At 47.1% G+C, this 27,160-nt stretch overlaps 1 protein-coding gene across 1 annotated transcript; it reads left to right on the top strand.

Annotated features, from left to right (window-relative positions):
• Positions 1 to 216: 216 nt before the first annotated feature.
• On the top strand, positions 217 to 27,160 carry LOC135900914 (uncharacterized). Its single transcript, XM_065430526.1, has 6 exons — positions 217 to 586; positions 16,059 to 16,151; positions 18,166 to 18,353; positions 20,460 to 20,687; positions 23,401 to 23,584; positions 26,922 to 27,160. The coding sequence occupies exons 2-6, from the start codon at positions 16,149 to 16,151 to the stop codon at positions 27,027 to 27,029; spliced, it is 711 nt and encodes a 236-aa protein (XP_065286598.1). The 5' UTR covers positions 217 to 586; positions 16,059 to 16,148; the 3' UTR covers positions 27,030 to 27,160.

Below are 27,160 nucleotides of genomic sequence, written 5' to 3'. Positions count from 1 at the left end.
GTTTGTCAAGTTCGTGGCGAAGGCATGCCCTCTGTAAATAGGCCCTCGGGGCGTAAATAAGGAATAGTGGTAGTTTACCTGCGTGACAAACAAGCGTCGTAGGTTAGCGTTTGTCACTAAAGCTGTGGCGCTGCCGAATTCATGCAAGGCCACGCAGGATTCGATCGGCTTTATAAGGCAGAGGCGCGGAAAGGGCGAAGATGCCCCTACATTAGATGCGGCCGGTACCACGAGGACATGCGCGTTCCAGGGTGGGAACAGGCTTAGTGCAGCCGTGCACTGGGATTGCTGGGAAGTCACGATGAAGCTGGAGTGCGAGTGTTCTGTCTGTACAGGCGGTGGCGCACCAGGAATAGTCGACTGGGCAAGGGGCATAAGGTTTTTTTCCCGGATCGTTGACGGCACAACCATCTCTTGGTTCGCGCGCCGGCAATACTGACCAGGAGCACAGCCGGGCTGAGTACATCGCGCTAAACGGTGAACGGCACGGCCATTTGGCGAAGAGCATTTCGTCGGTGGGGGACCAGGACGTGGGGCCGGCGGTTCCTTCGGCGCCACCAGGAATTTCTTCACTGTGTTGCAGGAGGTAAGACAGCAGGAGCACCTGCGTGACAAACAAGCTTCGTAGGTTAGCGTTTGTCGCCATAGCTGTGGTGCTTCCGAACCCAAGGAGGCTCCCAGAGGCTTCCTTAACCCTACAAAGCCCAATAACCGTTCCACATATGTGGAAATTAAAGCAAAGTCATTATCTTTATTTCTGGCCATGGAGAGATCATTCGTCAAACAGAAATCAACAAAATGTTAAGAAAAGTATTGCGCTGCATATAGTTAATTAGTGATTGCTTTCCTGAGCTACCCACTACACACTACCGATAACACGCTCAATCGAAACTCAAAACGCTAAACTACGGCTTTGCGTTAAGCCTCACTCGCTCAGATCGGAATTTTGAGACCTTAAACACGACGTGACAAAAGTCATAATTTGGGCTTTCTGAGTTGAGGATGTCATCGTAAGGACGCCAACGTGTACCAGCGAAGCATTCCATCCCCTGCCTCTCGAACAAGGCAAAAGCAAGCCACCGTTGTAAGAAAATAGGCCAGCGAGAAAGCTTTACAGAAAAGTCACGTAAGAAGAAACCGAAGGAATGCGTACGTTTGCGCAAGAATTGAGGGCGACAGGGCAAGCGTGAGAGTATTAGGTGTACAAGATGGCAGCGTCGGCAGAGGAATCTTTCTTCCACGTATTAGGGAAATCGGTGTGAGTGCTTCGAGGATGCAATAGTGGTTCGGGCAAGGTTTCAAAATAATAATAGTAAAGTAAGGCGGGACACGGTGCAATGCGACCAGCGGCAAGTTTGCAATCTTGTGACTTCGGAACGCTTGCGAAAGCTAAACCTGTCGTCTCCAGGGTAGCAATTATTCCTAAACTTTGTTTGGACATCGCTCCTTCTGCTGAGATCCGAACACTTGCGAAATGTTCTGGGCAATATTTATCCATTCAGAAAACATTCCCCCCTGTGAAACATACGTAACACCACAAAAAACTTTCCATCTTTCATCACTGATGCACCAGCGCTCGAAGCGGAGCCGCGATGCGAGTCTAGCCATTTGCACGATAAATACGGGCCTCGGGCTCTGATTTTCACCTTCGGGAAAAAAAAAATATATCGGGCGTTGAACGAAGAGAAATTACACCGTTTCCTCAAGATCACGACAAAACAAAAGCGAAGTATATGTTGAACGCTACGTTTGTGTTTTATAACGCTCGCTGTCGAGGCCTAAATTTGCAATTACGAAAATGCAGGGAGCAGTTTTCTCTTTCACATGCCGTTGAGCAAACAGCGCAACTCATTCCTTTTTAAATCTTACGTAACCACTAAAAGAGCTTACCTTCCGTAGGTTCTTTCGTTGCACTTGATGTTCGCGCTCGCCGCTCGCGCTCATGAGCTGAACACGTTACCTTTATTTTTTAATCACTTGTAACTAAGTCATTTATTGCTTAGAACGACAGAAAGGCCGAGCTAGTTGGTAAGGATTGATAATGCAAAAAGTGGGTAAGGCCTGCAGACACGGACACAAGAGGAGTGTACAACCCGAACGCCGTGTGTTGTCCACTTCTCTTGTCTTGTGTCCGTGTCTGCACTCCTCAGCCACTTTTCTGCATTATCAATTATTGTATGCCGGAAGGCGCAGTGTAACCTTAGCTTGGTGGGTCTGCACCAACGTCGACGAAACGCAATCTTGGGCGAATTGGTCTATAGAAGCACGTCGTCACGCTTTTTACCACGTGACAAGGTGCTTGTACAGCTATCGGGTACAGGCTGCGTCGTTTCCTGCACGAACACCTAGAAAATACGTCGTAATGTGGCAGCATTGCGCGCTAACAACATGGCCGCAAGACACTGCGCTTTACGGCGATAACACCTGCATGCGCGCGATTACCGCGCAACTTCTAGAACTTCTATCGGTGGAGGCAGCGGACGGTATACAGCTATATATGCCACGCTATGCAACAATGTAGGAAGCTAACTATACGCAAAGCTATAGGAACGTGTATAGATTTACTGTCGTACAAGGAACTACGACACAACGCGGCAATTATTCGCGATGCAAAGTGTTTAAAAGTCTGGAGCAACTGTCCTGCCGTTCATTAACGCGAAAGCGTTAAGGAGCTCGTGTCGCAGAAGAGCCGGTGTAGTCGGCGTCGGCGGCGTTGGCGCTGAGGGAAAAATCCCGGAATGCAATTCATAAATAAAAATAACTTGAAGATGGGCTGGGTGGGAATCGAATCAGGGTCTCCGGAGTGTGACACGGAGAAGCTACCACTCAGCCATGAGTTCGATGGTTCAAATCGTGACAAAAGCGCCTCTAGTCAATGCGCTGTTGCCTTAGAAACGTGCCGTGGGAAGTTATACTGTGGCGTATATCGGTAATTATGAGCATTTATTTATTTATTTATTTATTCATACTGCAGCCCGTTAGGGTATGGCAGGAGTGGGTGTACATGCGAGGAAAACTGATTATGATATGCATAAACAAGAACATAGAAATATAAAAATGTGAAGGAACTATAAATCAGCAATAGTATTTAAGAATTGAGAAATGGGTAACAAACGAACTTCGGCAGGTAACAAATTTTACTGCTCAATCATGCGGGGAAAAAAACTGTATTTGAAAGTGTTAGTGCGTGGATGAAGTGGTCTGATTACAGTGGTCTGATTGGTCTGATCTGATTGGTCTGATTTGTCTGATGTGATATTACAGAAGTCGCAGTTACACGAGTAGCGAAGTACGTTTCCGCTACATTTCTTCTGCGCTTGGCGCACACGCAGAGCCATCTTGCGGCAAACACAGAAGACCCCCTCCACACAATGTACGGCGCTGTCCCGACAGGTGGCGCGCCACTCGCCCGCTTCTCCCTTTCGTCTCGTTTGAGCGCATTGGGGCCGTGCGGGGACCGGTACGAGGATGCCCCAAAGTTGTGCTGTGGACTTGGAAGTGTTGTATATGAAAACTATGTGTTTGTGTGACTCAAGAGCATGCCGAGCGAATGAGTGGGCGGTGCGAACGGGGTGCGATAACGCTATCGCGTTCCACTCTTGAAGGCGAAGCTTAAGCGTCCTCCATTTTTTTTACCTTACTTCCGCTGCCTCTCGCACGCCCTCTACATTAGACGCGCGCAAGCAGAGCCTGGTGCTGACACCTAACGCCCCCTGAACTCGACGACGTGCAACAGCCAGTCGCAGTTGTCAAACGAACCTGCAACAACAAAAGTAAACGAAGAGAATCACACGCAGAGAAGAGAAGATATAAAGAAAAACAAAAAACGGCGGCAAAAATACGTGGTAGAGCTGCCCTCGGTTCGGTCAAAATAGAACCGTGATGTGCACGAAAACGCCATTTGCTTCCTGGCGCCTTTTAACTTTTTGTCCCTTTTTCTTCCCCTTGAATAGAAGTGTATTAGCAGTAACAAATGGATAATATAGTACGCATACGTACGCTCTTCGGTGTACATCGGAGGACATAGGCGGAGCATCAAAGCCGAGGTATCGATTATCCATTAGTTAAGTGACGCAAGCCCCTCACAATGCAAAGGTGGATCTTTGCAGCTCAAGGAAGGGGCTTGCTGTCTCAATTACCCATAAATTAAATGATAGTAGGAGCGAATTTTCGCGCCTACTTCTGTCCTTCTGCTAAAAACCTGCACCTGATTTGTTGGCCAAAGTAAGGAGCGAAGCATCTGGAACAGAGAAATAATCGAAGGCGCCAAGACCGCCGAGCCGCCGAGTGCGACCTTCCTTTCATCATTTTCAATATCTACGCAGCATGGAAGGTTTTCGCCTAATCAAATTAGAAATTTAGAAATGTCACCGCATATTCAGGAAATGAAGTTGTGTATCGAGACAGCGCGAAGAAAAAGTCCGCTTACGCATATTTTCATTACATCAGAGATGCTTTTGATTCATTTGCTGTTTTGGTCCTTTTAAGTGTTTTCTGTGCGTTCTTTTTGATCCGGCGGGTGTTTCACGCGGTCTTCTACGTGTATAGGTGGTGAAAGGCCTTATAGTTCGGCTTTCCAATACATATGAAATTTTTGGTAAATGCAGTGTTGGGCTCATGTCTCCAATGTGGTCGTCTAGCTTAATAGCGATTTCCTTCTTTTCGCTTCTGTTTTTCTTTTTTTCGTTATAGCTCCCTTTGCCGTGGTGAACAAATAAGTCCATAGGGCAAGTCTCGCGTTGTTTTCATTGTTTTTGTTTTTTGTTTTGTTTTGTTTTGTTTTGTTTTGTTTTGTTGCCGACCTTATTTCGGTGCCTCCTCAACAGGTATACCAGAACAAGTACCGTCGAGTCACAGGTGCCTCGACTTTCGATCTCCGGAGTGCTATATGGGAGGTCAAGATCACAAGCTCTAAACCACTATGTATCAGAGCAAACTACAAGACGAGACCAAGAGAAATCGACCTATAGGGACGTCTCTTTCCAGCGTTTCTCTGCGTTCTTAAAGCTCGTTGCGTTTCCTCTCTCCGGTTTGAGCGAAACTGCCTGTGAAAGGCAGTTTCACATTTCGCCGCTTCTTCTTGGAACTCGGCTTTAGAAGCGCGCGAGAGTTCCGCGGGCTGCACTGGGAGGAAAACCCGGAAGGAGAAAGGCCGCGCGCGCACTGCACGCTCGATTTGCCGCAGCAGCTGCAGCAGCGAGCTCACGCAGCCGGCAAATGCCGAGGCGCCTTCGCTGAAAGGCGGCAATCGTGCGCATTTTGCGCTGCTGCCGTATTTCGCGCCGCGTAGACTCCGAAAGCTATCGGCAGCCTCGAAATTGCGCGCCGGCCGATGTGAGCTAATAAAAGTTTAGAGGGGAAAAACACACATGCCGCATGCATCGTTCAAAACGCGCGCGTGCGTCATTCGTGTCTCATTTACGGGATGGTTGCCTTCTTTTTTATCGCAATTTCGGGTTAGGCTTGCTATCCAAGAAACGAATCATCGTAATGTGCGTCACAGCAAAGTGCGTATAACGTCTCACACAGTGACCCGCATTTTCTTAAAGCGAAGCTTTCTTTGCCTCTTCCTTCGACTTTCCGCTGCTGCTGCTGCTGCGTTTTGTGGTTACTCAAACAATAATGAGTGACACGACACTTACTCCTTCTCGATTTGAATGCAGCAGCTGTAGCTGGTGTTGGATCCTGTGACCTCGTGTTCACTAACACGTCGGCACGTTTAGTGATCCACCACCGCGAGTGGAAGGACTGAGGAAGTCGAAGCGTGGAAAATGTACAAGAACGAAAATTTAATTCTGGAGTTTAACGTGGCAAAACCAGGTCTGATTATGAGGCACGCCGTATGGGGAAACTCCGGATGCACTTTGACTACCTGCTGTAGCGCGCACCTAAATCTCAGTACACGACCTTTCTTGTTGCGTTAAGTCGCCCCCCTCGAAATGCGACCGCCGTGCGCGGGATACGAACCCGCGACTTCGTTCTCAACTGCTTAGCGCCATAGCCACTAAGCTGCAGCGGCGGGTCAGAAGGGCAGGAATCTTTTATATTCGCATGTTTTTTTACTGTAACTATTAGCTACGACATACATTATATACGTACAAGTTAGCCTTTGATTTCACAATATTCAGCTGCTAACTTGGTTTCAATTCATTTTCCTCAACAATTTATTCTTTCGAACCAATATATACCGGCCGGTTCGCGGTAGACCCCCAGAGTGGGTTGCGCCATTTCATTGAAGCACAACTAACCATCCAACCAGCCAAGAAACCGGCCAACTATAGCCAGAGTTATCCGCCTAGCTGAATAGACTGCGCACAACATCACATAGTACAGCTGAAGTCTGAACCAGCTCTCGCGGAGCACAGAGCTCTCGCGTCGTTTGCTTACTTTCATATAGCCCCTCGGTCGTCGTGTTTACGGTGCACTTACGTCGCGCACCTAATCAGCGAGCGATGCTTCATTTCGCAGCTGTGGATCATCGTTGAAGCCTCACGCCCTTATTTTCACGTCACCACAAGGAAGCGCCTCATCGCCGTCGCTGACGTTCAATTGCACAAGGCCTGTCGTGGTAGACGTATTGATAACGCCATCGCCATAATCTTCGCTGATCGTGGGCCTCGTGGCGACCAGATTATTTTACCATTGCTCAGTTTGTTCACTGCTCATCTAGTGTAACTATTGCCTGTCCTGTTTTTTTTTTCACTTTCCCACATGGAAAGTAACCTTGTCTGTATCTAATGCTGATTAGTTCACCTTGTTTTCCTGCTCGCATGATACCATATATAGGTAAACATGTTCAGAGATAAGGAACGGGTGAAGCTGCCGCAGTGGCTTAAGGGCTTAGACGTTCAGCTGCTGGTAACGACAACGAGGGTTCTATTCCATGCAGCAGCGACTAGGTTCGTTAAACGTAAAAAATTCATTTTCTAAGGCTACCGACTGCAGAAACGAGATTTTTTTTGTATGCCAACAATGCCTTTTCACAAATTCTCGAATGTGGATCAATTTCCTAAAGCTCCGATATCACAATTTTGTGAACTTCGCCTATTAATAATCTTAACTGGGCAAACTCGATGCTTTATACGACGCTCTGAGACAACCCATAAATATATAAGTAGGACTTTTTGCAAAGCCCCTGTAACCATTCTTAACATACGACGCCAGCTGCAAACATTGGTCCGCTTTATAGATGGTGCAACAGACGAAGTTTACAAAATCGTGAGATCTGCTATCGGTGCACAGTTACGGATTTAGAATGTCTGTCAGGTGGGCATGCTGGCGTGTTGCTAAGTCTCCGCTTTCGTAGCGCATTTTTCCATCATGAAAGTCGCGGATTCGTAGCCTTGGCTTTTCATCTTCTCTGAAACGTACCATTTTTCGACAATTTTTGTAAAAGGTACGGGTTCCTAAATCAATAATCCGCTGCCCACAATCGACATAATTCCCTTTTTATCCTAAAGGCGACAAATTTCATTGAAGTCAGCTCAGAAATTATCCATAGCTGCATTTTACACGTATTTGAATAAAGAAATTTCACTGATGAGTTTTACGAACTGATGCCTCCTATTAATACAGGCTGCCAGGAAGGCGACTAAATTTCCACAGGTAGACAAAATGTTTTAGGCATTTTCTCGTGCTGCTTGAGCCCTCATTAGGCCATCTAAGCTAAACAGCGCTGTGCTTTGTCATTTCATGGAATGGAAACTAGCTCGTAACATGGAGTGCTAATGGGTGTCGTGCTCCGTCAGAATAGTTTAGCTGGCCGCCTTCATCTAGACGGCTAGAATATCCGCCGATAAATATCACTATCCGGCAACCCCTAACAACCACTTCTCCTGCGTACATTTCCGTTAAAATTACTGGTACCACCTCACCTCGTTAAACTGTTCTGTAAGTTCTTGTGCCCGCGGGCAGGAACTCAGCATGCAGTGAGCAAATAAGAGAAGGGGTGCCATAATAGGAGAGATAGGCAGGCTGCGACGCCTCCGAGATCCCCTCTCGAGTGACCAATCACCCACCGGCTGCCACCATAGATCTACTGAAAGAGGTTTCGTTATCGAACCTAACTGCCACGCTCAGGGGCTCTTGCCCTAATGCACACACCTTCCGGTGTAGGGACGGTGGCAAAAGACCAGAAATAGGGTGAAATGGGGTGGAGGGGGAGGGAACGGGGGCAAAAGGGGAAGATAATGGAGGCAATAGAGGCAATAGAGGAAATAGAGGCACACATGGTGGTTATGACCCGGAAGGTATAGTGCACCCAAAATAAAAACAAGCAGAGATACGTAGAGACGTATTTGAGCGCAGGGCGCTACAGGCAACGGCTTATTCCGAGAGAACCGAAGGCCTCAATCAGCGCAACTGACTTGTCTACTTTTCTTTTGTGCTGCATCGATAACTCTCGCGCTATTGGTCCGTGCGAGCCGGAAAGCAAACAAAGAGAAACAGCAAACGAACGGGTAATAAAATAAATGGTGGCAAGATTGCGCGCGTTATCGTACTGGAATAGGGCGACGACAGCCAAAGGAGAGGCACCTTCGTGATCATTCTTTCTTGCTGTGGACCTATGACTGCAGTGGCGGCCCTCGCTCGTGCCTTTGCGTCTTGCCTATATTATGCTGCTGTTCACGTTCAGCATTAGCAGTCAGTTTTTTTTTTCGATCTCCTATTGCCTTAGCAATAACGATATGTGGAGTTTGTGCCCCAGTACGTGCGCACAGGCACGTACGCAGGATTTTTTTCGGGGGGAGGGGGGGGGGGGCGCCAACCCAAGGTAACTTTTCTATGAAAATAAGGGGAGGGTACTTTTACTAGTACAAATGTGAATAATCCCACCATTCACCATAAATACCAGTAAACCGGCAAAAGAGAATTGAAATAACGTGTATCTCACAAGTACGCCTGTGAGATACACATCTTCTTTACACCCCCCCCCCCCCTCCCCCGGATTCGTGCCGGCGTGCACAGCATACGAGGCTATCAGAGCCGTGAAACCAAAACGCACTGTTGATGATGATGCTCCTTTAAAAGACGCTCCACACAATGAGCGATGAACCATGAAACGGGTGGTTGTACGCTCAGTTAATATATTTAAAAAAGAGAACATAAAAATTTGTAACTATTACGTGTACTTCATTTTCATGCTGCGGTTAAGAATACCTTACGATGTTCATGACGATGCTAATGTTCCCATCACGCACTTTCAATTTACGGCAGTTAATCTTTCTCGCACCCTAATGAGCTGCAGTCTCAGCCATATTAATACCGGATCCCTGGCATATGCTCACTATTTGTCAAGGTTGCGAATGTTGCAGGTCCTACACAAAGGACAACCGTTAGCACTCTGATAATCTCAGCTGAAGTTGTTGTTGTCGCCTTGAACATATGGCGCGTACTAGATCTCAGTGTTCGTACATAAACACGAAACTTCTTCGTAAGTGCCTTCCACGATAAACTTCTCCTGCAGTACGTCACACCGCGTCGGCGACGTCGCAGCGTGACGTCACCGGTGGACGTGCAATGACCCTGGTTGACAAAACACAGTCGCCGCCGGCTCTCTGAGTGTTACAGTTGCGCAGTGCTTGGTGTACGTGGGCGCCACGTGGACGCGTGTTTTCCTTTATTTTTTACATGAATACCCAAAATTCTCTCGCCAGCCAGATTAGCGGTATTTTCTGCCGGAGAACATCGACGTGTGGTAAAGTGCGTGACGAAAATCTGGTGACGCGGGCCTCTTTTACTTGCGAACGTGAACCACGTGGTGGTCTTTGATGGGGTGTGCGCAGAATTTAGGTTTTTTTCATGGAAGTGTGCCATGTTCGTTGTGGTATGGTAAAGTGCGCGGCGAAAGATAACGCCGTTATCGGCTAATTTTTGCGTAGGGAAATGGACCGCAGTATGAGTGCGTGTGTGTGTTATCGTAAATTTCTGTTGGGCCCCCTATTCGAGACGTGAACCCCTACGAGAACCGACCACGAGGTGAGGGCCACCACTGCGGCGTGCGTGCGTGCGTGCGTGCGTGCGTGCGTGCGTGCTATGTTACCCGATTAGCAATACGGCTGAGAATTCTAGAGCGGGTGAGAATGAAGGAGACGCGATGATTAATGAGCGCACGTTTTTCGGTGCCATCTACTCTGTACGCAGAAAACAAAAAGCATAATGTATCCACTGAAATGTATTGCTATAAATGAGCTCCTATAGCATGCTTCCACTACTGCCAAAGCTGCGTGTATACATTTCACCACTAAGAATGCCCAAAAGGAAGGGAAACTACTGAAATCATCGCGTTTTCCCGCAGATCTCACTGGTCTTGAGTAAAACTGAACTTTTTTTTTTTTTGCTGTTATACTCACATTTACCGCACGAAATATTCATGCTGTCACGGTGCACATAAACATGCAGAAGTTGGGTCTTGAAAAGTTGAGAGCCGCAAAGGGAAGCGGCGGAGAAGCGAAGTTACCACGCGACGGATTATGCACTTATGTACGCTCGCTCTTCTTTAATTCGCATGACCATGACCGCTAATTAAAAGTAAATAATTGTGTTTAGCATCCCGAGGCTGCACAGCGCCTTATGGGAGACACTGTAAGGAAAGGCTCCGGATTAAAGTTGACCATCTGGGGTTTCTCACCTGGTCCTAAAGCACAGCAACAAGTATTTCTGCATTCCTCCGTCACCTCAATTTAGGCACCCCCAAATATGGCAAGGCACCACTAAGCCGCCGTGATGGGTATGGCTGATAGCTGCAGGCGATATGATAGGTGCAGGTGAGGAGACAGGTGATAAGTGCATCGTTTTAAACCACACTGCGAATGGGGCGCAAATTATTACTTTCCCGACAATGCAGTACAAATTTTTGTCCGAAGACCAGTCATTTAAACAACGTGTAATTTCGGCACCGTCAGAATGTGCGTCATCTGTAACAAAACGTTCGCTTTCGAATAGGAGGAGGAGGAAATAACTTTATTGTATGCCCTGCTAGTTGGTAGGGAGGGCTCCAAAAGGACAATGTCATAACGTTGTCGTGGCGAAAGATGGACGCCTCGGAGAATGAATGCGTCGCGCTGCGTCTCGCTTCAATGCGTCTCCGACACTCGATATTGCGCGACCCCCAACACCAGGCGCGAGGGAGGACAGCGCAAATGAACCGATCAGCCATCTCGGCTCGCCAAACATTGTACCCGCCACTGATTACCTCCAAAACAAGGCGACACGGACAGACATGGCTGGGTTAGAGAAGGAGACCTGCGCTCCCCTACAACTCGCCCCCCCCCCCCCCCCCATCCTCAGCGCTTCCTTGCTCACACTACCACGTACGCTCAACACACCCGCCCCTCTATTTGCCACCGCTTGCTCATGTGATCCCAAATATTAGGCGCGTGGCAGGACGGTGCGCATCAAGCCACCATCCGTCTCGGCTTACGCTCGCACGCTTTCCCTCACACCCACAGCACACGGTGCGCGGGACATGATCTTATCGCATTTCGACTTTATACAAAACATAAGGGTGGTGGCGAAAATTTGCCGGGAGTTGAATTGCTATTGCTATAAAAGCCCTCTGCAACATCCACAGCGATCAGCAGACGCAAAGTAATCACAGAACGGTACCGGTACCCGGTAACAGATTTCTTTTTTGCGCATTCTGCCCACCCTTCGCTACGCAGTTTGGCACTTAATCTCCGCTGTATACTTAGCCATTTGATGTCGTCGAATGTCATTTTTAAGTGAATTTGTAACTAAATATTTTTTTTTCAGAACTCTCGCATCCTCGCGCTCATTTCGTAGACACGCCTTCCATAACTCATGACTATAACCGGAAAGATAAATGCCAGTATCGGCCAAGATACAGATTGCTGTTTGTTGCAGCACGCGCCGATGGCCAATACCTCGGAACGGAGCAAGCTTTACGGAGAAAAAAGCTGCCATCAACGCTAATGGCCAGGATGAAAGCCGGGAGACATCGCAATTTTCTCCACGCGTGATAGGAAACCGAAGCACCGTAAATCATCCGACCACTGCCGTCGGAGAAGTGAGGCGTTTCAATGGAGCGAATCGCCAGCGTCTCGCTTTCTCAGGAAAATAAACGTTGTGCGCGGAAAATTGCCTCCGCTCAGATTTTCCAGAAACTGGGGCGGAGAATGAACACGACCTTCATTGAGCTTCTATGTGCCCCCGTGTCTGCTTCTCGTAAACTGTTGACAGTAAAGGAGAGCGTCTTCTTTTGTTAACTTCAAAGAGGGAATACATGCCCCATCGGACATCACAGCACCCATGCAATAAATCTTCATACTTACGCGTCTTGTATTTGCTTTTCTTGTAGCATTTTTATTAACAGAGATCGTCAATGAGCGCGCTACATGGTACAACAGATATTGACGTTGTTACGATTGTCTCTCTTTCAGGCTTCGTAAATATTTACAGCCCAGTCACTGCAGAAAGTCACGAAGTCAAGTAAATTCCGTAGTTAGTAAATGAAAAACAGGTGAAAAGTGATTTAGATTTTGTGCGATGATGGCACAGTGTTGAAGCGTGTTTCAGCAGAAAATTTTACATTTTCAATCTTGATTTGACATCTTGTATAGAGGTCAGGACCCTTAGCCAGGTGCCCTAAGCCGCTTCAGCCTAGACCCTTTGGAGTTCGTTTAATGTAGGAAAACCAAGAATATTAAAAAATTAAAAAAAATTACGAATCCTTCCCCTACAGGAAAATGGGAGTGAGCGAAGTTTGTCCTGCATGCACCTAACCTTCGCCACGGTTAAGTAATCCATGTGTAACGGTGTAGGATTTCTTCGGCCTCCCGCTCCCTTACCTCGGGATCTCGTTGCTGTCGGATTGCCTGGGCTCGAGCGGCTCTAAAGGTGATTTTATAGTCCGACTTCATCGGCGCGTGGGCGAGCGTCGTTAGAGCCGGACGCGTCCAATAGCGTTAGCCACGTCCTGTTACGTTGGCGGTGCAAATGCTCCGAACCATCGGTCGAACTATATACGCTCTCGTTCTCGCCAACGTGACGTAACGTTTGCGCGCGTTCATGCTACGTGGGACTATATTTAAGCCTTAACGGCTGGATAGGCGTGCCGACGGCGAGCCCTTTCACAGAGGAGTTCTCGCTGTCGCTCGTCGAACGCTGCCAGTTCCTAGGGGGAACCCACAACGTGTGGCTGTCCCATCCATTTTCCGAAAATGAACTGAACGGAAACGAAGACGGCGCAGCGCACGCGAAACATTTTCCTGCCCTTTGCCTCCCCGGCGGAAGCGAAACGGGTCTGATTGGTAGGGCGCGCGGCGTGAACGCGCGCCTATGCAGCTGGAATCCTTGCTAATGACTCACGCTCCGGCGCCGGCGCAGCTGTCAACTCATCAAACTGCCCTTTCACGCAGCTGCTCAGCTCTGGGAGCAACTGGATTTTTGCATTACCAAACGGCCACCGAAACTTGTGAGCCAATCCAGGCTTCGCTTGAAATGAAGGAACTTTTCGTACAAAAAGCGCAAGGCACAAAAATAATTTCATCCCAGTCACTCCAATCTCGCTGTTATATAATATAACCTAATTTTTGAACGGGCGGATCAAGTCGATATGAAATAGCTTAAAGCTTTCATAGTCAATGCGTTTAAATGCCGGTTATGTTTTCCCGACAACTCCATGCTATGAAGTGCTGCTGTGCGATGAATTTCGACTGAAGCGAACGGATAAAACCAAGATTACGCGGACAAATAACATAAATTCCATGCCTAGGAAAGCATCGATCGGCGTAGCTCAAGTTACATGCATGAACAGGGCAAAGGATCATCACCCTGACTAGGCAGCCACATTTGCCCAACCCGTCTCGCCTCGCGCTGAAGAGCTATTGCATAAATCGTTCGTACACGAAAGCATTGCACGTCACCGATAAAGCCTGCCGGATGCCGGATGTTCCAAGCGAATGAACGCTTGGAACGGCAGGTAATGAATGCTGTGCGTCACCTCTGCGAAGAGAGAAAGTGCGTTCTACAGGACGGCATTTTGTAACAATCTATTTTACTTTAAGTTCTTCCCTTCTTATCATTGGTCGTGCCGTGTGACATATACCAGCGCTAACTACGGCGCTGAGGTGTCAGTGAAGGACAACAAGCGAAAAAAAATGAAAAATTAACTATTTTTACAACCTGCAACCCATTAAGTGCAAGTCGTTGAAAAAGAGCATTAGCGTGCGCCAGCTCATGCTGAGTGTGTGTTTTCTATTTTGATAGCAATAAGTACCTTTCGCGTACAACTGTAGTTGCATGTTCTCAGGCCCACCCCTTCCGCAGCTACTTTTTTCTCATTCATGACGTAACGTAGGGCGTGGCGCTTCTTAGAAGCGAACCACTTACTGCAAGTACACTCAACTTTATGTGACGTGAATCTAACGTAGTTGGATCGGCGTGACATTCATTTCATTCATCCAGTTAACTATACGTTCACTCTAACTATAGTTTCATCACATCTGCTTCCTCTGGTTTAGTCAGGCAACGATCTCGGACCGAATGTGGTATCCGCGAAAAAGAGCTGAATACAGATTGCTGCCATTACACCCGAGAGCACTGACAATCGCTTCGCTTTCTCTCTTCCTTCATTTTTTTTTCTTCAGCTTCTTCTCTTGAAGCATCGCGTACGAGAGATTACGAATTCGGCCAACGAAGATTTCAGTTCGGAAATCTGGGGCCTCTTCCGGTGCTTTGTGATCACCGATTCGATCTAACAAACGAGTAGAACGCGCGTTCTCCGCCCGTGGCGTCCACCATTGCACTATAGCCCGGGGATGAAAAGAAAAATAAATAACAAATACCAAAGTTCTATTTCTTCCCTCATTAGCTGGCGCTGCTGGCAGAGGCAGCAAAAGAACTCCCTGCCTCCATCCTGATGAGCCAAGCCGCGCTCACAATAACCGATGACCTGGAGAAGAGAAATCAATTATTAGTCGCTGACAGTGCACTTCGTCTTCTAACTAGCACAGGAGTCCTTCCTTTCTTTCCTTCGCTTTCTGTTTATCCCTTCTGTTCTTTACGTACAAAGCTGCCTCAACATATTCTTTAGGTTAAATTGCTGTGGCTCGGCGACATGCTTATTACATACCGATACGTCAAGCCGAGAGAGAGAGAGAAAAAAAAACTTTATTTGGTTCCTTCAAGGATTTAGCGTCTCGAGGTCTCGGTCGACGTCAAGCCGAAGAAATCTCGGCTTTTTTTCCGGCTCTCCCTTTCAGTGGTGAAAATAAAAATCATGATGATGAAGATTATGATAGAACCGTGTATTATGAACTGTCCATTAAATGCCGACACGTAATGCTCACTATTTTGTTTTCATTCCCATTCTTTTAGAGCACTTTAAGCTATAAAAATAAAGAGAAAAAGAATCATTAGCGTAAATATTTTAATAAGTGGGGTAGAGGATATACGCTAGTCCAAATCGTTCATCTACATAAAGCACCATCTTTGTGCCAACAGTATATGCACTGAATTTCACGATTGCGCCCTTCATGAATGCTCACTTACTCAACTGTAACTTTGGCGCTTTCTAAGGGAAGAAAAAGTTCTGGAGCCGAAGTCACAAGGCTTGTTGTTCGTAAGCGTTCATAAGAGTCTCTCTCATTTGTGGTTTAATAAGTTCGCTGTCGCCTCTGAGACGCGAACTTCTGGACACTACCGTGCTATGCTGTCTGTTCATTAGGTGGGCAAGCTGGGCCACCAGTAATACCTCTATACCCAAAGATCAACTTTTTTCAAAAAATCAAGAAGCGGAAGTAATGTACCTCAGAACCATCGTAATACTACCGCCCGCGTGGTGTCGTAAGTTGAAAACATGAACAAACCCGTGTCCTGGGCACGCGCCAGCTAAGAGGGCAAAGAAGATCAGTCATTTAGAACACAGGGCATCAGTGGCAACTAAGCGAGCTCTTAATTCATTACACTATGCATTTCGGCTCACAATTTAGCGCATTGATCCTTTTCGAAATTGCTCGTTTTTTATCACGTATATTCAAATATGTATTGTTTCTCTCTCTCTCTCCGCGCCTTCTTCTTGGCCAATACCGCTGTAGTGGGGAAATGTCACTGATTAGAGAACGAGATCAAGAACAAGGACACTATTGCCAGCACGTCTGCCTGTGAAGGCGCCTCAACAGAAAACAATGGTAAGTGTTGACACAGTATAAATAGCTGAGGTCATACTCCGTACACTAACTAAAGTTTTACCACTACCCTGCTTAATGTTTAGAGTGGCCCCGAAACAGTTTTTGGACATAGTAAAAAACATTGCCGATCTGTAAACAAGACTCCTATGAACATGTAATCCAAATATTATTGCACTACATGCCGCAGCAAATTTACAACATCGTGTCAAAATCAGTGAAGAGACGCTCTTTCTCGCATCCGCAATGTCGCCATGGAAAGTTGATCGAAAGCAATTAGCCGAGCAACGTTACTGGCTGATTTCGTGATCGCGAGAACGTTCCCAGTAATAATAACTGCTAATCTTAAGTTAAATTTGAGCGCAGCTGTGCACGTGTTTTCATTTCGCTCGGTTAGCGACGTGCTGCACGAACTATCCGTCTCATGCAGCACGTTGCAAACGAAGCGAAGTGTGGCGCAACTTCCTCGCTAATCGAGAGATCGCGAGAAGCAGCGCATAGGCGACGCGTGGACGTCAATCAAAGCAGCCGCGCTCGCTAATCTGGCGCCATCTCGTAGCCATCATCGCCGCAGTACGCGTCAGGCGCACTGCGGCGAATGACTGCGGCGATGAAAAACAACTTGCCGTAGGTTGCCGCGAAATGCGAAGGTTGTGGGGTCGTTCCCCATCTGCAGCAAGTTGTTTCTTCATCCACCTTCATTTCCATTAATTTATCGTTTCTTCATTTCATTTATTAAGCACAAGTGATTTCCCCTATGTTGTCCTTGGTGTCAGTGATTGTTGGCTTCTTATAGATATGACAAATAAAAAATCGGGCCCCTCGGTTAACCCCCTTTCTTCTCGTTCAAGTGCTCTTATAGTTGGATATAACCACTGCTGCATCAGAGCATATGCCGAGTTACGCGCACGTTTCCGTGAGTGCAACGACCAAAACTCAAAAGTCGACTTTTTTTCCCCGCGTATTGCATGTGTGCAGGAGCGTTACACGAAGCACAAAAATCTTAAAACCAAAGGGAGTATTATTTCAAGGGGAACATGGGTTTACGCCGAGTGGATCTTAGTATAGGTTGCTTCAGGAACTTGCAGGAAGGGGATACTTGTTGGCGCAGTCGTAAGTATCGTACACTCTTTAAAAAAAGGTCGCCATTTTCACTAACTAATTACTAACACGTTACTTTTCCCAAGAAGCACCACCTTCTTAGTAAGTGCAAGTAGTAAAATGATGGCTAGTACTTTCACTACCTCCCGAAGCTAGCATAAAGCACTAACTTAATACTACCTAAATACTACCTCGGTATTGCAGTTACTAACGGAACTGAAATATAATTACCGACAATACAATGGGGCCTATTCGATTCAGAAGTGCCGCTTCCATTGGCATACGAAGTCGATGGTATTGTAAACGCATAAGAAAGTAAAATAATAAATTTATATGAAAAGAAAAGATCTGCGTCCTTTTGCAGACATTAAGGGTAAGAATGTACTCCATATCTCCAAGAAGCAACGATACGCATGAACACACATACAGAACGGCAAATCTACTACGCGGCACTTACTCGGAGATGAACTTCAAGAGTATTTATAAACCTAATTTTAGGGAGCACATGTTGCACCGGTGAGCACCTATGTATTTGATTAAGTAATCAAAGCTTTGTGAACAAATTTCTAAAGCCTACTGTCTTCATATATGTGTGCGACGTCGTCGCACATAACTTTTAGTCCAACATAATGGACAACACTACAGTTTATCTCAGTTTTGCATAAGACTGTCACAATCACGGCATAGTAGGCCATGGCCAGACAAGGTAGTAGCCGCTTAGTTGTTAGTAAAAATTACTGAATAGCCTTTCAGGCTAGTAAAGGCAGCACTTACTAGCTTTACTAGCCACTGGCTAGTACAGAACTGGTGAGAAGGTAATAAAATACATAGTAACCTAGTAAACTCGTGCATTTACTAGCTGTTTACTAACTTTATTTTTAAGAGTGTAATAACTAACAGTCGACTTGTTTCGCAGAGCACGTCCCATTCTCGGCTATGGGACACAGCGGCCGTGATGGCTGAGGAGGTCTACCACTTCGCGATGACAGCGTTGTGCGCCTACGAACTGGTGTTGGACACCTACTACGGCGTCAAGCCGAAACGCGAAATCAGCACCGTCGCGCTCTCCATGGCGCTCTTCGTCTTTCACTCGGTGTTCCTGGGGTAAGCACCCGCCGTGGTTGCTCAGTGGCTATGGTGTTGGGCTGCTGAGCACGAGGTCGCGGGATCGAATCCCGGCCACGGCGGCCGCATTTCGATGGGGGCGAAATGCGAAAACACCCGTGTACTTAGATTTAGGTGCACGTTAAAGAACCCCAGGCGGTCGAAATTTCCGGAGCCCTCCACTGCCTCATAATCAGAAGGTGGTTTTGGCACGTAAAACCCCATTATTTAATTTTAAATTTTTTCCTGGGGTAAGTCGTATTCTCTTTTACGGAAAGCTTTCCTGTCCCACATTGAGAACAGTTCTATGTACGATTCCATAGCTACCTTACTTCGAAACAAGGAAAGCAGAAAGTTACCTCTCAAGAAAGGGGTAATTAAGGCAAGGATACACAACATTGCTAATGCTATTCACTGCATGCCTTCAAGTATTCAAGCTATTATACTGGGAAGGCTTAGGAGTGAGGATCAACGCCGAATATCTAAACAGCGTTCGGTTTGCAGATGACATTTTCCTGTTCAACAACACTGGGGCTGAATAGCAACTAATAAATGAGGTCTTTAACCGAGAAAGTTTGAGAGTAAGGTTAAAGAATGATATGCAGAAGACATGGGTAATGTTCAATAGCCTGGCAAGGGAGCAAGAATTCATGATCGCCAGTCAGTCTCTAGAGTTTGTCCAGGAGTTCGTTTGTCTCGGCCAATCACTCACAGGGGACCCTGATTTTCAGAAGGAAAATTACAGAAAAATAAAAATGAGTTGGAGTGCATTGGAGGCAGGCATTTCAAAATCCTGCCTGGGAGATTACTAGTGTCGATAGAAAGAAAAGTGTATAATCATTGCATTCTACCGGCGCTAACATATGGGGTAGCAAGTTGTAGGTTAACAATGAAGCTCTAGAACAAGTTACGGACCACAAGTAGAGAAATGGAACGAAAATTGTCAAGCGCAACGTTAAGAGACAGGAAGATAGCGGTCTAGATCACCGAGAAAACAGGAACAGCCTATATTCTAGTCGGCATTAGGAGAAAAAATAATGGACCTGGGCAGGCCATGTAACGCGTAGGCCAGATAACCGGTGCACCATTATTGTTACAGGATGAGTGCCAAGGGAAGGGAAGCGCAGTCGAGGACGGCAGTAAATTATGTGGGGTGATGAAATTAGCAAGTTTGCAGGCGCAAGTTGGAATCGGCTAGCCAGGACAGGGGTAATTCGAGATCGCTGGGATGCCTTCGAGATGCCTTCATAGTGCAGTAGACATAAAAATAGGCTAATGATAATGATGACGTTTTTTGGTCACTGAAATAAGGTGATTGAATGAAAGTGAGCGTTTCCGAGTAAACAAAGCAATCGTGAAATTACAAAATTACTGTAAAACGTAGTTGATTTCAAGTCAATAATTACATGTAATTCGTTACGTACAAGTGTGACAAAAGCAGCCAGTCCTATCGCTTTTGAGAGCGAACGTGTTGTAAATGCGATAGCCGAGAGGAACCCACGTTTTCTTTAATAAATGAGTGAAGACAGGCGCTTAATAGCACTATTATGTCATTTACAACGCGTTGACACCTGCCTTATCGCAGTCGCGCATAACGTTCCTACACTTAGAAAGCATGGCTGTAGTCCTTGTCTTTTCACTGTCGCGCTAGCGTTCCAACGCTTGCGATGCCAGACCCAGTGCCCCGTGAAGACAATTCAATCCGACATATGACCTATAGGAAACCTCTTGTATGAAACTCAGCCTCTCGTAACTTCTTAGGATATGTTGAAAACTTTCCGGAAATGGTTTCTGACACTATGCTCGCTTCACCAGCTTCTTGCATTGCACCGAGAGCTATGTATCGTCTCAGACAAACGGAAAAGAGAAACAGATGTGTGGATCTTCTGTTGTCCCTTCGCGCAACGCCGAATGAATGGAAACATCAAGGAAGGACTAGTGAGCACACAATGGGCGGGTCCTAATCCTTTTTCTAGAACACGCAACCGGCCCTCTTCGTTGATTTGATGGCACGAGCCCTGACGTCAAGGGAATTTGTGAGACAGATACAGCACAGTCGTATGTCGGGACACGTGCTTTTTTTTTACTTTGCATTATTCGGCGCAGACGCAGTCAGCACTCCAGCAAGCTGCCCGCGAAGCTGGTCTACCTGCTGGACATGCTGTTCCACGTGGGAAGTTTCACCGCAGAAGCCACGCTCGTGATCTCCCTGCTGCATAGTCCACCTGTGGCGCTCGGCCTCGAGACGGGTGGCACGAGAGGGGGCGCGGTCTGCAACTCAAACTCCATATTGGTCGATCTCGTTGGCATCGCCTACCACATCGGCATACTCGTGTTAGTATGCGGCTTATCGTAAGCCGCCAAGAAAGGTTTTATATATTTAGCTATAGCCTTACACGTGCAGCTATCAGCATCGGCACAGTAACGAGTGAGAAGAATAGCAAGAAGATTAATTAACCTTTCGACACATTCTGTCTTGGCACACCACGCTACGGTTAAGCCTGGAGCACTTCTTGCTTACCACACCAGCTGCCGCGCTGACTGAGGTCTGGAGATCTTATGCAAGGTCTGGGGACCTAGTGACGGCTTTGGCATCCGCATTTCGATGCAAAAACGTAAAAACGCTAGCATACATTCATTCAGGTGCGCTTTAAGTAATCCCAAGCGTGGCACTTGTATGTGCTATAAGCTAGCACGTGTCAGAGGAAAGCCATGCGACAGCTCACAGCCTTACCTTTTAAGGAGCGATACAATTCACGTACCTACGCGCCTCGCCGGAAACTTCACAGGCGATGCCTATCATATACATGTATATTGTAACTGCCCTATTCCTCTAAAGGAGCGTCGATGAAGAAGACGCTTTTGATCGGGCGCGCTCTCGCCATATGGTTCGGCGCTTCTTGATCGCCTTGCAGATACATCGCAAAATATATATATATATATGTATTTATATATATATATATATATATATATATATAGAGAGAGAGAGAGAGAGAGAGAGAGAGAGAGCTGTGCGGCCTGTGAGATAACTGAAAGATCCCGGAATAGTTTTTACCCCTTATGAAGGTTTTGTTTGCAAGCACATACGTTTGTTTACACACTGTCGATTTAGTTTTTCGCTAAATGGGACAATTACTATATAAGGCCCACCCTTTACTCACGATCCAAAGTGTAGTTTCACAAACTTAAACACCAGCAATTCTTCACTTTGCATCTCGCCATGCCTCTCAAGACGTTACGCCAACCATCGCAGTCGTTTATTCCGCCGTTCCTCAACCGCTATCTTCACGGCTCTTCGCACTATGCACAATGCCCCGCAATATCTTGCCCATTTGCCAAAAAAGTTGAGCCGTCCTAGTCGCTGGTGGACAATCCACTCGGACAAACGGAAGTTTTAGGTTGGCAGCGATGCTACATCCGGTATTGTCGGAAGACGGGGAAAAAAACTTAATTTTTGAACCAATCTAGGGGTATTGCTGTGGACATTTATCAATTCTGCCATATTGTCGAATTTGCCACCTCGTCAACTCTGATTGGCCCACGGGGCTGGTGTACGGCCCCTCCGATCAGCTCAAAGCGTCCCCATTACAGAATTTGACAAACTGGAGGAACTTGACAACGTCCAAGATAACAGCGTAGGTTGCGGTGGAAGTTCCGGCCGCTGAGTGCCATATGAACAACGGAAGTAGTCGCAAACAGGTTCGGAATTAAGTGTATGACACTGAAACGTGCCCATGTAACAAGAGTACACTTCTGCTAGATAACAGCCTAGGTTGCTGTAGAGGCTCCGACCACTGAGTGCAATATGAACAACGAAAATAGTCGCAAACAGGTTCGCAAGTGTATGACACTGAAACGTGCCCATGTAAGAATGGCACACTTCGGCTCACCTCGAAAAGAGACGCGCCGCGGACTTCGGAGACATACGCGGCCTGGCACGTACCGAAAGCCGAAGCGCTGTGGAGAAGCGCGACACAACGTCGCCACGGCATCTAGACTTTCAAACGCCACAAAGCTCTGGAGCGAAAGCACGTGCATCTCAAAGAGCTACGACAGACGTACGGCGAGGAACGCACGCCGCAACTCGAACGAGCGAGAGCAAATCCTCTCAGTGGAGAAAGTGCGAGTCCGAAAACAGGCTAAAGAGCCAAAGCGAACTTTTCACTATAACATGGGAGAAAGAGTAAAGTAATTCGGCTTATAAAAGTAATCATGCGCTTGACGGCATACTTTTCTTGCACTAAGAATATTTATGTGGCGTTTTTTTTTCTTTTTCTGTGTAATTTCGTACATAACGGAGTCGGTGACCGGCGCTAGCGTACGTAACTATAGCGTACGCTACACGCTATGAAATACCGTACGCTAAGCAGCGCAGGTTTTCTACACCGGTGATATGTTCGGACCTCAGAGGCCATATGCCGTCGTTGCGGCTATTTCGCGCCTGTAGCGATAGGTGGCGCTGACATCTCGAACGTTTCTTTCGTTAGGCTTCGACTCGTTCGAAACGAAAAGCGATCTGGAAAACACCACGAGGTTATCCATAATACTCTGTCGTCGAAGCGGCCTGAGACTAAGCGAAAGCCGTTTACACAGACATTTGCTACGAACGAAGTGCGTTTTACAAAAGCAACGCCAAATTCAATTCGAAGCGGGCAGCCGGGACCGCCGCCATGTTTCTCGCAAACTCCACAAAACCCCCCAAAACGCTAACGCTAACTCGTTTGCGTTGCGTACGCCCGCTATACCCGCTATTTCGTTTAGCGTTCAGCGCATGAGCAGTGACGACCCGCTATTTTTTAGCGTACGCAATGGTATAGCGTACGCTATACTAAAACTGTCTAAAAATACCCCTGTCCGTTATACGGGCGCTGTCTTGTGTTGAACCCTGTCGGACAATGACGTAGCTTCCGTGAGACGGAAGGCTGCGGGATACCTCGAGGAAAATGTCAAACTTATGTGGCAAAAGAATAAACATAACGTTGAAATCGTAGCGACAATTAACCGATCGAGGCGCACGCCACACTCGCTGTTCGACGTCCATGCGCAGCACGTACTACCGCTGGGTTCAGCTCAGGCCGGCCACGACCGCCTCGTGTGGCGTCTCCGACTGCCTGTCCTGGATCAGCGAGTCGGTGCGCACCAGACTGCACCGCCGACCGGTAGCCACGCTGGACCCCCCGCCGCTGCTGGGTGACGCGTTCGAACGGGAGCTGCCACTGGACGCACAGCAGGTAGGCTATACGTGGGCATTTTTCTGCATGACTTGACCCCTTTTGCGCGACAGGATTCAACGGCAGCGGTCGGTAGAAGAAAAAAACGCCACAAGAAAAACTAACAGCCTGTAGAAGCTACTGACACCGATAACTTAAAGCGAGAGATTTAAACCAATTTAGACCGTGTTTAGTCCATCAGGTGCACCGATCAATACGATGCACTTCAGCCAGGTGTCGGTCTTGCGGTTTTTACTGTGTGGTCAAAACTTTGGAGTGCGCTTAAGCTTCGCCTTTAAGATTGGAACGCGATGGCATTAAAAGGTCCCTCATTGCTTCTCACGCTTCCCGGCATCTACAGCTTATGCAACCGTAATGTTTTCTTCGAAACGCTGACGGCGAAGCACGAACGGGAGCTTTCTGATTATTTTCTTTGTTTGCCTCCCACGGCGGGCGCTGCCGTTGCCACGGATGCGCGGAAGCGAGCGCCATCTCGATGGTGTTGCAAGGAACCGAGTGAGACGCACCACTCCTATAGCACAGACCTCAAACGACAGCTGGAAAATGGCGTTTGTGCTTGAGCTTCCGCGTAACAGAACTATGTTTTCTGGTATATATATTCAAATTACAATCCGACGCTATCATGTTTGTTGGTTGTGCACTGTAAGCTGTACTCTATAAGTTTTCTGACGTATTTTACTTTCAGAAATGTAATTATTTCAGTAACGCCTATGCGCCACGCCGAGGGCCTGCGTGGATCGGGATGAGTGGTTCAGGAATTGGGGATAAGAGTTAGTGGAGAATACCTCAGTAACTTGCGATTTGCTGATGATATTGCCTTGCTCAGTAACTCAGGGGACCAATTGCAATGCATGCTCACTGACCTGGAGAGGCAAAGCAGAAGGGTGGGTCTAAAAATTAATCTGCAGAAAAATAAAGTAATGTTTAACAGAACGGAAGAGAACAGCAGTTTACGATAGGTAACGAGGCACTATAAGTGGTAAGGGAATACATCTACTTAGGGCAGGTAGTGACCGCGGATCCGGATCATGAGAGTGAAATAATCAGAAGAATAAGAATGAGCTGCGGTGCGTTTGGCAGGCATTCTCAGATCGTGAACAGCAGGTTGCCATTATCCCTCAAGAGAAAAGTGTATGACAGCTGTGTCTAACCAGTACTCACGTACGGGGCAGAAACCTGGAGGCTTACAAAAAGGGTTCTACTTAAATTGAGCACGTCGCAACGAGCTATGGAAAAAAGAATAATGGGTGTAACGTTAAGGGATAAGAAAAGAGCAGGTTGGGTGAGGGAACAAACGCGAGTTAATGACATCTTAGTTGAAACAAAGAAAAACAAATGCGCATAGACAGGGCATGTAATGAGGAGGGAAGATAACCGACGGTTATTATGGGTTACAGACTGGATTCCAAGAGAAGCAAAGCGTAGCAGGGGCGGCAAAAAGTTAGGCAGACGGATGAGATTAAGAAGTTTACAGGGACAACATGGCTACAATTAGCACATGACCGGGGTAGTTGGAGAAAAATGGGAGAAGTCTTTGCCCTGCAGTGGGCGTAGCCAGGCTGCTGCTGCTGATGATTAATTCTGCGGCAGCGCGATCAAATGGCGTGCGGCAGACCTTAACTAGATCAGTCCCTAATACGGGTAAGCTTCATCCTGCAGCGATCGAGGCGCCCATCGCCCGGTCACCATAACTTTGCGCCATGAAACGCCATTTTGAGTACTGAAGAATTTTGCCGTTTTTGCTTTTTCGGGCCAATCAGGACGTAGGTAATCGCTCCGTCGGCCAACCAGAGCTGGCAAGATGGTGAAATTTAAATGTGACAATATGGCGGAATGCAGCAATGATCAACAGCAAGCAATCGGACAACTAGCATCTGCAAGCCAACCTCCTCTGACGCCATTCCTCTTTCTCTATGGGGATCTATCGGCGCGTTGCCTTTAGGGAAGTAGTCCCTGCATAGTTGCCGGACCTTTCAAGACAATATTTGGTTCGTTGTATAAGTCGGATACAACTCAAGTCTGCAGTGAAGCCCCGCTCACGAACCGCCAACCACTGTTCCTCCGCGAGGCTGCAAATAGTTCGTACTTCTAACTTTCCCTGTTACCTCAATAAGGCGGTGACCACAAAAATAAAATTATAAGCGCATAATACTGTACGTTCTCACTCGTCTATTATAGTGGAACGGTGAAAGCTTAATTCTTCATTGAACTGAAATAAAACGCTTGCTTCACTGCAACTATTGTCACGTTTCACTTCAGTTGGCAGTGAAGTTTCACGAGTAAAATGGGGTAAGCAGTGAAACAAATTGTACTGCGGACTTTTGAAGGGTGAAATGCTCAGACTCCATACACTTTGTCAATGCCTGTTGCACACCTCATCGCTTCCGCCGATGAAAAGACTCTTGAAGCATAGCAGACGCTCCGGAGGTATCAAGTGTGACACCATATTGAAATGGTCGCATGACGACCATTTTGTTTGCTTCTGTGATTGGCTGGCGGAGTAACAACCCCGCACGGTCCGTGTGCCTTGGTTGCCAACTACTGTTTTTTCAAGTTGTATCCCATTACAGCTTCTTATAGTGAGGCCTTTATCACACTGAGTCATCACCCCCCACTTTACTCTATGCCATACTCTCCGCGTGCATTACTAGTTGCATGTCACGTGGTGAGGGCCGGCTCATTTCCTACGAGCATTTCCTTTTTATAACGTATACATCTTAAAGTGAAAAGCATCCTTAGCCTCTTTCGCCCATCGTGGTTGGCGACAGTTGATAGTCGGTGATCGTACTTGCGATGCAGAGGCACTAAGGAAAAGAGCTCGTGCTCATACAAACGAGTTGCAAAGAGGGGGACTGCTACGTGTAGCTTTGTGAACTGCTCGGCAAGGAAAACATTCGTTGGCTCGCTCGTTCGGGTTATTCGCTTACACTGACAATAATCAATTTCTTTTTATCACTAGGCTTCAAGATTGTCCCTTCAAGTACCCATCCTAAGTCTTTTTATTGCGACAGCAGTTATATGGGCACTCCAGGCGAATTTGCGTTGTCATCGCAGTCATCAGCATCGACCTGACGTTTCGCATAAAGCCCAACTGCTATAACATAGCAGATTTTTAAGGTTAATTTGTTCGCAAGTCTGTCTACTGAAGTCTGAGGCGAAATGGAAAGATAGTACCACAATGCTACAAATATAATCTTTGCACTAAGTATATGTAGCAGGAATTGCGCTTGAACTTAACTTCTTTCACCTTGCAAATTTCCACAGAAATTAATTACTGCGATATATGAAACAGTATCCTTTCATCTATGCTGTGCCCTAACACTCGCGTCGCTTTCAGATACGCCTACCATCGTTCGAACTCCCACACCATCCAGCATCCGGCGCAGTCACCAAGAGGCGACCTGCAGTTCAGGTCAGCGAGAACCGGGAAGGCAAAGACGAATGACTGCCGTCGACACACCACTTTGACCAAGAGGCCTAAATGTACGACGCTCAAATCTGGCCCGCGTCTTCATAGGCACCCGAGCTGAAGTTCCTAAAGTTCATTTATATAAAATTTAGTTTTTGGCACAACAA

Source organism: Dermacentor albipictus, chromosome 2 (assembly GCF_038994185.2).
Source record: "Dermacentor albipictus isolate Rhodes 1998 colony chromosome 2, USDA_Dalb.pri_finalv2, whole genome shotgun sequence".
Taxonomy (NCBI): Eukaryota; Metazoa; Arthropoda; class Arachnida; order Ixodida; family Ixodidae; genus Dermacentor; species Dermacentor albipictus.
Note: the sequence above shows the minus strand (reverse complement) of the source record. Positions and strands in the feature narration are given on the sequence as shown.

What these genes read in the sequence shown, in the direction of transcription:
- LOC135900914 (XM_065430526.1), top strand. An exon ending in TTTCACTCGGTGTTCCTGGG is followed by an intron (nt 18,354 to 20,459) that starts GTAAGCACCCGC and finishes TATTCGGCGCAG; the next exon opens with ACGCAGTCAGCACTCCAGCA. An exon ending in TACCACATCGGCATACTCGT is followed by an intron (nt 20,688 to 23,400) that starts GTTAGTATGCGG and finishes GTCCATGCGCAG; the next exon opens with CACGTACTACCGCTGGGTTC.